We start from the raw sequence: 12,182 nt of genomic DNA on the forward strand, positions 1-12,182 counted from the left end.
TGTGTTCATTAAACCATAAACTTAACAATGAAATGAAAAGTTTCTTATTATTAAATTCTAATAAATCTCTGTTATGGACACCAAAACATGCCAAATATACAAACAACAATTAACTTTGCCAACAATTAGAAAAGTTTTAATTTAGATATCATGTTTTAAAGTAACAATTATTCTTGTGAATGCAACACTTTGATTAAAAGAAGAATTGGGGTGGAGCCTGTGCCCCTTAAATCAACATATGCATGGCTCCACCACTGTTTCTATATAGGAAATTGCAAAGTACTAATTTAACTAATTTTTCCATGTTACCTCTTCACTGTTCCCTTTAGTTTATGGTAACTGGTAACGGTTCTTTCTTCACTTTTAACATTGCAGAATTAAAAGTGGAAATAGAATGCTTCCCTTCAAGAGGGAATATTAAATTTAGGTGCTCTTTTTAACAGTTGCAGTGTAAGCTTCATCACAGTCTTAATACTATTATATCTATTGGTAGGGTAGGGTAATCCTCCTACATGCCTAAAAACAAACTTTTTTACAATTTTTTTCTTTTCTCCCCTGTCCACTTCTCGGTCTTTTATCTTTGGTAGTTATGAACTCTTACTCGCTCGCTGGACTGGATCAACTGGAAGTTTCGGTCTTTAGTCTCAGTTTCAGTTTTCGAGTTGGTGTGTGTATCTGCAAGTGACTCCAATAATAAAGTCAGAATTCATTTTAGTTAATTATCAGATAAAATTCACTCTACTTACTCTTGGGTTGATCAGCTATTTATAATACTTTCTTATTAAATCTTAAACCTGATTGGACTTTTACTCTTTGTACCTAATATTTACCAAACACATTGCCATGTTTGACCTTATTGGACTTTGTTATAATATTTCACTATTTAATTATTTATTCATTTTAATATTTCGGTTTTATTATTGAGATTTCAACCTTTCTACCTACACAGGGTTAATAAACTGATCTTGTTACTTTATCTGCATATAATAATATCACACTGGTTTTGGTATGCAACAACTCTATACTTACATGTAATCTCTCTCTATAGGTCCTCAAACTTATTACGAAAGAGTGGACTTTAAGCCTAACTCAACCCCATAAAACCGGCTCATGAAGTTGAGGTTTGCACCCACTTATATACAATGAAAGGCTCTAATCTCTAGTTGGGATCTCCAACAAAACTTTGTCTAATCCTTGTTGAAATAAATAAAAAGTTATGAGAAGAGAAGAGATAGTGGAGGGAAATATTTGTTTTAGATTCAAAGGAGAAGATAGATAAAAATTGAAAGAAGGTAATGAGTACGTGATGAAATTATGTTGATGTCAAAGTGAGGGTGCCTCATATCATCATATGACAACGTCTTTTTCTCCTTCCAAAAGTCCAACTAAAAACAGCTTCTGTCCCCTGCATGTTTCCATTCTTTTGTGCAACTATGCCATTTCTTCAACAAAGCACTTCACTGCAAATTTGACCCAACTACGTGTGTATGTGTGTGCCCCTAGTAATATATAATACAGGCAAAAGAAAAGAGATAATTCAACAACAATACATGAATGAATAGAAAAAGAAAGTAATGTCTCAGTAGCCATCATTTAGGGAGCTATAGCACTTAGAAAATTGAGACATATTTAATGCCAATAATGCAGCAAGAACTGGGTGCACTACATGGGGATTAAACATGGAACTGCTCTAAGAAGGTAGTATTTTCCCAATTTGTTACTTAACTTATAGGCCAGACGATTGTGACTATGACCCGACACCCAGTTAACTGACCAACATCACGACAATGAGACTTTTTAATGATCCAGTGTTTGTTAAACTTTTTTTATTAAATCCATTAATGATAATAGACTCACAATAATTGTATAAATTAACACAGATCCCAAAAGATCACGTAATCATCTAATTCTATATACCAAGTGTCGAGTGTTGAAATCTGACTTCAGCGTCGAAATACTTTTAGCAGGTACCATCCGAGCTCGAAGCTAGCGAGGAGGAGAAGTGGGAGAGCGAGAGTGTGAGAATTCTGCTGTGAGAAAGTAGTGAGGTGTCGACAACCCTAGAGTGTTGGAATCGTTCTGTTGGTTTCAACTTGACCGTTACTAATTTGTTAATTTGCCTCTATTTTCTTTAGTTTTGTGTGTGTTTGGACAGGGAAATGAGTGAATAACTGCAATGAACTGTGTGTTGTGTCTGTGCATTTTTTTCATTTATGAGTTGGCCCAGACTTGTTCTTAGACTATAGGGTAGATTGTGATATGATTTATTTACTAAAAAGAGGGGCTAATTAACCAAAATAGTTCTGAGAATAGACCACTTTGACTCCAGTTCTGAACATTGCTGTCTTCATCTCTCAAGACCACAACATGATTGGCTCAATTTTCCCACACAACTCCATTTACAAGACTTTGTGGCTGTTTTTTTAACCCTCTTGAGTGAATTTTTTTTCCATAGAAGGTGGTGGAAGTGCGATGGAACTAGCTAGGTCTGGAACTCCAATGATAAGACCTATTATGACAGCAACGTATCCATGGACCCAAAGGGGAAATGGAGAAAGCCTTTTGGATTTTTGTTGCAGAAAAACCATGGTTGAATGAAGAGGCAAAAACTAGGTGTGGAATGAGAAAGCTTAGAAAGAAGCATTCAATGAGTGGTGATGTTGGACATGACAACAAAAATGATGAACAGATATATATGTGTGTGCATTCAGAGTGATAGTGTGTCTTATTTGGCGGCTTTGAGATGCATGCATTTGCACTGCATAAACAAAAACAAGAGCTAAGATCGACTTGTCAATTCCTTCTCCACCATCTATCATTTTCCATCACCTATTATATCATCCTCTTGTTACCATCCACACACACACCCTTTCTATGTTTTTCTACTTATTTAAATATTTAAATATCATAATTATATATTTTTTTCAAGATAAAAAAATTGATAAGTACAAGAAAATCATCTTATATATCAAAATAATTAGTCATTATTAGATTAAATTAGACATCATTTTATAGACTAGAAAAATTATTGGTATCCGAAAAAAATTGATAAGTAAAAGAAAATCATCAAATTGTAACTAGTTTTAGAGACCAAAATAATTAGTTTGGATTAAATTAGATATCATTTTATAGACTACAAAAATTATTGGTATCTGAAAAAAATTGATAAGTAAAAGAAAATCATCAAATTGTAACTAGTTTTAGAGACCAAAATAATTAGTCATTATTGGATTAAATTAGATATCATTTTATAGACTAAAAAAATTATTGGTATCTGGAAAAAATTGATAAGTAAAAGAAAATCATCAAATTGTAACTAGTTTTAGAGACCAAAATAATTAGTCTTTTTTGATTAAATTAGATATCATTTTATAGACTAAAAAAAATTTTGGTATCTGAAAAAAAAAATTGATAAGTAAAAGAAAATCATCAAATTGTAACTAGTTTTAGAGACCAAAATAATTAGTCTTTTTTGATTAAATTAGATATCATTTTATAGACTAAAAAAAATTTTGGTATCTGAAAAAAAAAATTGATAAGTAAAAGAAAATCATCAAATTGTAACTAGTTTTAGAGACCAAAATAATTAGTCTTTTTTGATTAAATTAGATATCATTTTATAGACTAAAAAAAATTTTGGTATCTGAAAAAAAAAATTGATAAGTAAAAGAAAATCATCAAATTGTAACTAGTTTTAGAGACCAAAATAATTAGTCTTTTTTGATTAAATTAGATATCATTTTATAGACTAAAAAAAATTTTGGTATCTGAAAAAAAAAATTGATAAGTAAAAGAAAATCATCAAATTGTAACTAGTTTTAGAGACCAAAATAATTAGTCTTTTTTGATTAAATTAGATATCATTTTATAGACTAAAAAAAATTTTGGTATCTGAAAAAAAAAATTGATAAGTAAAAGAAAATCATCAAATTGTAACTAGTTTTAGATACCAAAATAATTGGTCACTGTTGGATTAAATCAGATATCATTTTATAGACTAAAAAAATTATTGGTATCTGAAGTAGTTTTTATTATTAATACAAATTTATAAGGTGGTATTTAAATTGTATCTAACCATTAGTTACCCATGTTTTATCTACTAATATTTTAAATTCTAAAATAGTTTCTAAAAGAGTTATTGAGACAATTTAAAATTTAAAATATTAGTAGTTAAAACTTTGGTAGCTAATTTAGATACTAATTTATAATATATTTTATTAATAATAAAAACTACTTTATCACACTATTTTTTTTTAGTCTCTAGGATAACATCTAATTTAGTTAATGTAATAATTAATTATTTATAGTTTTTAAATTTGGTTATTGAATTTTTTTAGTGATTAAAATGTGTCTACAAATACCTTTATATAGAAATATAAAAAAAAATATAAAGTAAAACTTAACTTATTTGATATAAAGTTGTTTTAAAGATATTAAGGTGTGGATAATTAGGGGTGGGGCTATTAGGTTTTAAAGATAAGCAAAGAATGGCTGGCTTTGATTTCTTGTCTAATCATCCTAGCATTGACTTTGATAGAGACGTTTAATTTTGTCCACTTCTAGTTTCTCTTCTCACCATCATCAATTTCAATGAAAGACGTCCAAAATACTTTGTTGTGTCCCCATGGATTTCTAAACTCTAGAGTCATTAAGAAAGAAGAAAATCTTGATTAGTTTTTGTTTCGATATAAAGTACATTAATATAGTTAGGGTTAATCGCTTAGCATAAGTCCAAACACTACGAAACGGATACGGAGACACTTATAATCTTCAAAATCATCAACATACCTCTATATTATATAATTATAAATTATATAAATTGATAATAAAGATTTATGAACATAAATATTTTTTAATTTTTTTAGTAGACAAATATTTTTTATGATTGGTTCAAAATAATTCTTTCTTTCTTTTTATAATCATAATAAAAATTTATAAAATTAATTTGAGTTTGTAGAAAATTAATGTAGTTTCATTTTTAAAGTTGTGATAGAATTGTCAGAAATCCAACAAATATTTTTTAATTAAACACTTAACCGATACACGTTCATGAATAACAGTATAACACGAGCATACCATTTAGAAGACTTGTCTGAGCCACTACATTTAAATTCAAAATTTCATCACAATTTTCTTTTCTTTTTAAATTTCAATGAGTTAAATCACCGCATCTAATATATTATCTATTTCATCACGATTTTATTTTTAAAAAACATTTGAATTAAGTAAAATAAATATATATAAAGTGTTATTGACTTTGAGTAATATAAACTTTTGAATGTAGTGGAAGAATTTTGAAAATTAGAATAAAAAGATGAGAGATGAATAAAAAAGAATTGAAATTGGGGGCATGAGATGATGATGATTACTAGGGAGTTGACTGGGTGGTGACGTGGGATGAGTGGAGAATGAGATGAGATGAGATGAAAGTGAGAGATAATGAATCAAAATATCCTCCACCGCTGCTTTCCCATTCCGTTTCACCATATTTCCACTTCCCTTGGTCCAAAACACCTGGGCCCCACCTTTCCTAATACTACCTTCTCCCCTCTGGGCCCACCCAACCGCCCTCAAAATTAACACCCCACACCCCCCTTTTCATTTTCTATATACTATTTTCTTCTCTTCTACCATTTTTTTACAAAAATCATATTTTATATTTTATCACCTCCCAAAATAACTTATCTTTAACCAAATTGAAATTTTAAAACAAAACACAATTTTTTTTTTACAATTGATAATATAATGTAGATATAATTTTGTCTTTATTTGTGTTGCATTATTGCTATAACTAATGTATCGGAAATACTTCCTAATCGATGATATATTTGTCTTAATAATTTTAGCAAAATTAGATTTAAGTTTAGTTATATTTTTTTCGTGGAAGGAATGTTGTCTTGATAAGTTGGCTAATTTAATATTTATTCATATAGAATCATTTTATTTGTATAATAGGTTTTTTTCTAATTTATTTTTAAAATTCTTTATAAATATACATAGTCTCCTTATATACTGTTTAAAAATTACAATTGATAATATGATTTGAATGTGATTTTATCTTGATTTGTGTTGCATTATTGTTAAGACTAATGTATCGTAGATACTTCGTAATTGACATATTTCTCTTAATAAATTTAGTAAAATTAGGTTTAAGTTTACTTATATTTTTTGTAAAAAGAATATTGTATTGATAAGTTGATTCATTTTAAATTTATTTACAAATAATTATTTTATTTGTATAATAAGTTTTTTATAATTCTTTATAAATAGAGATTCTACTTATCTTTATATACCATTTTTATTAAAATATAAATGTTGATATAGTATTTTCACAATTTTTTTATTTTATTTTTATAATATTTTTTTATAATTTGTTACTTCAAATTTCAACATAAAGATTGAGAAGTTACATAATAATATTAAAGAAAAAAGCTTTATAAAAAAAAATATTTTTTATTTACTAAATTAACAAATTGAATAATACTACTTTAAATTTTTGCAGTGCTGCCACACTATTTTGCAGCTGTGGGCTGACATGTGTACAGTGTCGTGGCAGCTGGACCTACTAATGTTAGACTAATACTATATTTTTGTTTGCAAAAAAATAAAATCATTTTTCGTATTAATTTACACTTATTCTACTAATTATTAAAATGCCGCAAAAAAAATAAGTTGAATTAGACTATGCGCCTGTCAACTGGACCAGCTATCGAAACACTACACAATATTTAATACTATTAAATGTATTTAATATTATTAATTATTATGAAATATAAAAAACAAAATTAAATAATTTCATGTACCCTCCTTCTTGTGGCGTGCTGAAACAAACTAAAAATCTGTTATTTTCATACAATTGGAATGTAAAATAATAAGACAGCATTTAACAAGACGCGAAATACGAACTAAACAACAAATTGAGTATAAAAATATACTCAAAACACAATAATACTCTTCTAGACAATAATCTCATTCAACACGTTAGTAAAAACCAAGAAAATGTTTTTTTAGAAAAATAAATTCAAACATTACCTTGTTTAGGAAATTAAAAACGTTATATATATATATATATATTACTATCATATGACTGAGAGGCCGAATAGTCAAAAAGGCTAAATAAAACAATAAACACATAATTAACTGTAATTAAACCAGTTTAGGTATAAACTATGATTAAAGCACAATTGGACCCTTGTCTGAAATCTAAGAGCATATCCATAACAGTTGAGACTCATTCCAAATTTATAAATACTAGAGAAGATCCAACGTCAAAAGTAATCTTTCACTCTTAACTCATCGGCATATTGTACTCGGACTAACTTGAGCGTCGGAGCGTCTTCGTAGGTACCCTACCCCGTCGTTCTTGGAGAAAAACTTGCAAGATGGAGAGACACCGAACAAGGGCTGTGGGGACGAGAAGACGGAAGCTACGAGAGTGATTCTGAAAGGTACCCAACCGACCTGTAAGAATATATATATATATATATATATATATATATATTAAATTACGGTATTAATTTGAAAAAAAAGCATGAGAAATAAAAAAAGGAGTAAGAAGTATAGGAAGTGGGAGATTAGTTAAAAAAGAGTGAGATTAAATAGGCATAAAACTTTGTGAGTGATCCGTTGAAGTGTATGCATAATAATGCAGTGCATGTGGTGAAGAAGGAATGAATTGGATAACTAGAAATGAAGTGAGATGCGGGATCACGTGAGTTTCCATAAAAAAATACAAATAACGGAAGAGTGAAACGAGTGTAATAATGATTTCTTTAATTTTCCAAATTAGTACTACAATTTGAAACTTTAGAAACCGATATTTCAATAAATTGAAAAAAAATGTTTATATGGTAAGTAGTCGAGAATTGATGTTAATGATAATTTAAATTTATCTTTCTTTTAAATAATAATATGAAAAAATGGGAGTGGGACCATGGGGATGGAGTCTTTTTGAAATGGCTTTAATCAGGTTGTCGTTCTAGGTTGAAACCTCTCTCATTGCTTCAACGGTTCACTCACTCACTCACTCTCTTTTTTCTTTGCTTCAGTTCACACTTCCTATTCGGATTCTTCATTCGTATTTATATTATTGCTTACAGAGGTAAGCTGCTACTACTCCCACTACTTCACTTCTCTCTCTGAGTATTTGGTGAATGAAATGGTGTGATGTGATTTGCAGAGAAGAGGGAATGGCTTACATGTGTGCAGACAGTGGGAACCTCATGGCCATTGCGCAGCAAGTTATCAAGCAAAAGCAGCAGCAGGAGCAGCAGCAGCAGAAACACCACCACCAGCACCACCCACACCACCACCACCACCACCAACACCATATCAACCCTCTCTCTCTGCATCCAATTCCATGGAACAACACTCCCAACATCGGCTACCCTCTCCATCCCACCGACTTCCCCGACCCATTCCAACCCGATCCCCCATTCCACTTCCCGGACCCCCAATCCGCCGCTGCCCCCTTCCGCTTCTCCGATTTCGACTCCGACGACTGGATGGACTCCCTCATCGCCGCCGCCGACACCCCTTCCTGGCACACCAATGCTGATTTCCCCTTCCCCTCCGATCTCAACCGCCTCATATTTCCCTCCTCCGACACTTCCGCCGCCGCGCTCCCCCTCCACCAAACCCCTCCCCCGCCGGCGCAGGAGCCGGTCACCGCCGGGCTCTCCGAGCCGGAGTCCGCTCACCCGCTCCTCAAAGCCCTAACCGAGTGCGCCTCCTTCGCGGAAAGCGAACCGGATCAGGCTGCGGAATCGCTAGCGCGCCTGAGAAAATCCGTATCCCAGCACGGTAACCCCACTCAGCGTGTGGGCTTCTACTTCTGCGAAGCCCTCTCCCGTAAAATATGGGCCGAGAAAGAGAAGGCGGAGCCCAGCAGCACCAGCACGACCACGACCACCTCGGAGGAGCTAACACTGTCTTACAAAGCCATGAACGATGCCTGCCCTTACTCCAAGTTCGCACACTTAACCGCCAACCAAGCCATCCTGGAAGCCACCGACGGCGCCGCCAACATCCACATCCTCGACTTCGGCATCGTCCAAGGGATTCAGTGGGCCGCGCTTTTGCAGGCTTTCGCCACTCGCTCTTCCGGAAAGCCCAACAAGATCAAAATCTCCGGGATTCCCGCCATCGCTCTCGGGGCCTCTCCCGGCCCGTCTCTCTCCGCCACCGGAAACCGCCTCTCCGAGTTCGCGAAACTCCTCGACCTGAACTTCGAGTTTACGCCTATTCTCACTCCCATTCACCACCTCGACCACAACAGCTTTTGCATTGACCCCGACGAGGCTCTGGCTGTGAACTTCATGCTCCAGCTCTACAACCTCCTCGACGAGCCTCCAACCGCCGTTGACACCGCCCTCCGGTTGGCCAAATCTCTCAACCCCAAAATCGTCACCCTCGGGGAGTACGAAGCCAGCCTCACGCGTGTCGGCTTTCTCAACCGCTTCAAGACCGCGTTCAACTACTTCTCTGCTGTGTTTGAATCGCTGGACCCTAACTTGCCCGCTGACTCGCCGGAGAGGTTTCAGGTGGAGAGTCTTCTCCTGGGACGGCGAATCGACGCGGTGATTGGGCCCGGGCCCGCGAGGGAGAGCATGGAGGACAGGGAGCAGTGGAGGGTTCTGATGGAGCGTGCTGGGTTTGAGTCTGTGAGTCTGAGTCATTATGCAGTTAGTCAGGCGAAGATACTTCTCTGGAATTACGGTTACAGTTCTCTGTTTTCGCTGCTTGAATCCACGCCGCCGGGTTTCTTGTCTCTTGCTTGGAAAGATGTTCCTCTCTTGACTCTCTCCTCATGGCGTTAACGCTTCTTCTTCTTCCTCTCAAATCAAATCGGAACCCTTTCCACCTGGTCCTTTTTTCTCTGGTGTGGAACCACTAATTATTAATTATTTGTCTATATGCCATGGAGGATCCCTTCTGCTGTGTTGCTACCTTCTTCAGCTGCACATTTCCGATCATAATTCGCAGGCGCTGCAAGAATTCTGCCTTTTGGGAGGATTGCCACATTTAGCATTTTGGTCCTCTGCTAGTTCCACACCCCCTTACTTCTTTCGTTTTCAATTGATTTTTTCTTTTCTTTTTAGTAGCTTTTTTTTTTGTTTATCTGGCAATGGTGTTATTAGCTTCGAGACTTGACTAGGCAAAACAGTGACAATGGAAATAGGAAGTTATGGGACGGAGAAAGCTTTCTTTCTCATTGCTTCTGGTCGTTGTGACTCTGTAAATTGGATTTTGTTGTATGGATTTAAATTGGTCTGAATATCAAAGGATTTTTATCTTTACTTTACCTCCCCCACTCCACGCAGGTGTTATAAATCATTTCCTTCAGAAGTTGCAAATCTGTGCAAGTTGGATTTATTTACCTTGTCTGTGCAAGATGGATTCAGTTTCCTCCAATGTAATCTGTTCCCAACTTTGTATTTCATGGGAAAATTATTGTTATCTGAGACGTAGTGATTGTTGTTGTTGAGGAAAATGTCTGAAATATTTACTCGAGCAGAGATTCTTTTTAACTATTTGCGTGTATGACATGACTGATTGTTGAGGGAAAACCCAAGGAGGTGTTGCATGGAAATTGGTGCGTGATGACTGACGACATGACGCACTCTTTTTGCTCTGGCGTCCTATTATTCATGCACAGTCAACCGTGGAAAAGTGTATTACTTTACTATTTTGTGGGGAGAAGCGTTGGCTTGCTCGGGGAGGAAGCCATCTGATCTGGCTGAAACTTGGTTTTTTCTGTGTTTTTTACGAAAGTTTAGACAGCATGGCTCTGTTGGTGGTGGTGGTGATGTTTTTCAAATCTATGGGCCATATGGGTGGCTTTGTTGTGTGTCTCTTTCGTGCTGCAATGAAGCTCCTTGTCTTCCTGGCACGGCAGAGACGGGGAAGATGAATCAGCCACTTTATGAGTCCAGAGCGTGACAAGGGAGACTGCCACTGCTGTTTCTGAACTTGAGTGATTGTGACAAGTCAAGGTCGTGACTTGTGAATAAGACGTTCTCTTATTGAACTTGATTTGGCAAAGGGTCCCATAAACGAAGACCACACTTTGTGAGGCTGGGTATGCGTCCTATTCCCCACTTTATAAGAATGGTGCTTCATAACTCACCCAGTACCTTCCCTCTTCTGGAACGCCATGCCCCACAGGGAAAAAAATGAAACCCAAGTGTTTCCCGTAACCGAAAACTGTCATCCAACATGCTTCATTGTTTTTTTTTATTATCATTATTCTATTTTCTTGCAGAGAGGAACACATTGTTAATCTGTCAAAGTTTTGTTAATCAACTCCTAAGTTTGGAATACTCGGGAGTGGTATAGTAGAAACAGGGAAAACATTGTACGTTGGGAGTAATTGAATTCGGTGAGTTTTTAGGTTTGGGTTGCTTTATGACCACGTTCTTTCTGGTTTCCAGGTCACACAAATATATCATCACAGGCAACAGAATGGAGGAAAATAAGCTTTGGTTGTTCAGTCAGATGAAAAAGGAAGATAGTTCTTCTAATAGTAAACTTTTGAAGTCTGCTTGTATTCACAGCTATTTAAAATAAGCATATAGTGAATTTAATCTACTGTAGTGATCCAAAGATAGAAACGCGTTCATTTATGCACTTTAATGCCTGTTCTGAGCTTTAATGACTTCTTTTTTTGAAGTTTTAGGAAGTTACCAAAACTTAGAAACTGGTTTTTACTTTCCAGTTCTATATATAGGCTTCAAGCTCTGGTTTCATATTAATCGAAGTGGACACTTGATATGAGATGTATGCAAGATCTAAAACCAATCGCATGCAATTGAATTATGAAATAGCTAAGTTTTTATGGTAGTTGTATCTTTAAATTTTGAGCGCTGTTGCTTTTGGCTTATCTAATCATAATCAACATAGTTTGCAACTGCTGCATATACCACTATCAGTTTGCTTCATCAAAATATCCATATTTTCATTACCTCTTTCGTTAGGCTTATGTTTAAACCACTGGTGACCTGCACATGGGCTAAACTACAGTTCTACATGTAATAGCTTTCAGGTTTGCGAAAACGATGCCAATTGATACATTTGGTGGCATAGTAAAATCTCTATTTCAGTGATTTGTTGATACAGAGAAGATAGGGTTCTGGAAGGAGCTGGTGGACAACCTGATCATCACAGTTTTTTCCTTAAAGTGT

General features: G+C 34.8%; 1 protein-coding gene and 1 long non-coding RNA gene across 2 annotated transcripts; both read left to right on the forward strand.

The window, feature by feature from the left end:
• The first annotated feature begins 7,890 nt into the window (after window positions 1-7,890).
• On the forward strand, window positions 7,891-10,298 carry LOC137832223 (GRAS family transcription factor). Its single transcript, XM_090297391.1, has 2 exons — window positions 7,891-8,101; window positions 8,180-10,298. Exon 2 carries the CDS (start codon window positions 8,190-8,192, stop codon window positions 9,816-9,818), a length of 1,629 nt encoding a protein of 542 aa, XP_090153517.1. The 5' UTR covers window positions 7,891-8,101; window positions 8,180-8,189; the 3' UTR covers window positions 9,819-10,298.
• A 144-nt stretch (window positions 10,299-10,442) lies between these two features.
• Window positions 10,443-11,833, forward strand: LOC137832230 (uncharacterized). The gene is made up of 2 exons (XR_011084525.2): window positions 10,443-11,356; window positions 11,433-11,833. It is a non-coding gene; the product is annotated as an uncharacterized LOC137832230 (long non-coding RNA).
• The last annotated feature ends 349 nt before the right edge of the window (window positions 11,834-12,182 follow it).

Source organism: Phaseolus vulgaris, chromosome 11, assembly GCF_051622355.1.
Source record: "Phaseolus vulgaris cultivar YP4 chromosome 11, ASM5162235v1, whole genome shotgun sequence".
In the NCBI taxonomy this organism is placed as follows: Eukaryota; Viridiplantae; Streptophyta; class Magnoliopsida; order Fabales; family Fabaceae; genus Phaseolus; species Phaseolus vulgaris.

Bases quoted from the DNA above. Each gene is read 5' to 3' on its own strand.
- LOC137832223 (XM_090297391.1), top strand. From the start codon at position 8,190: ATGGCTTACATGTGTGCAGACAGTGGGAACCTCATGGCCATTGCGCAG.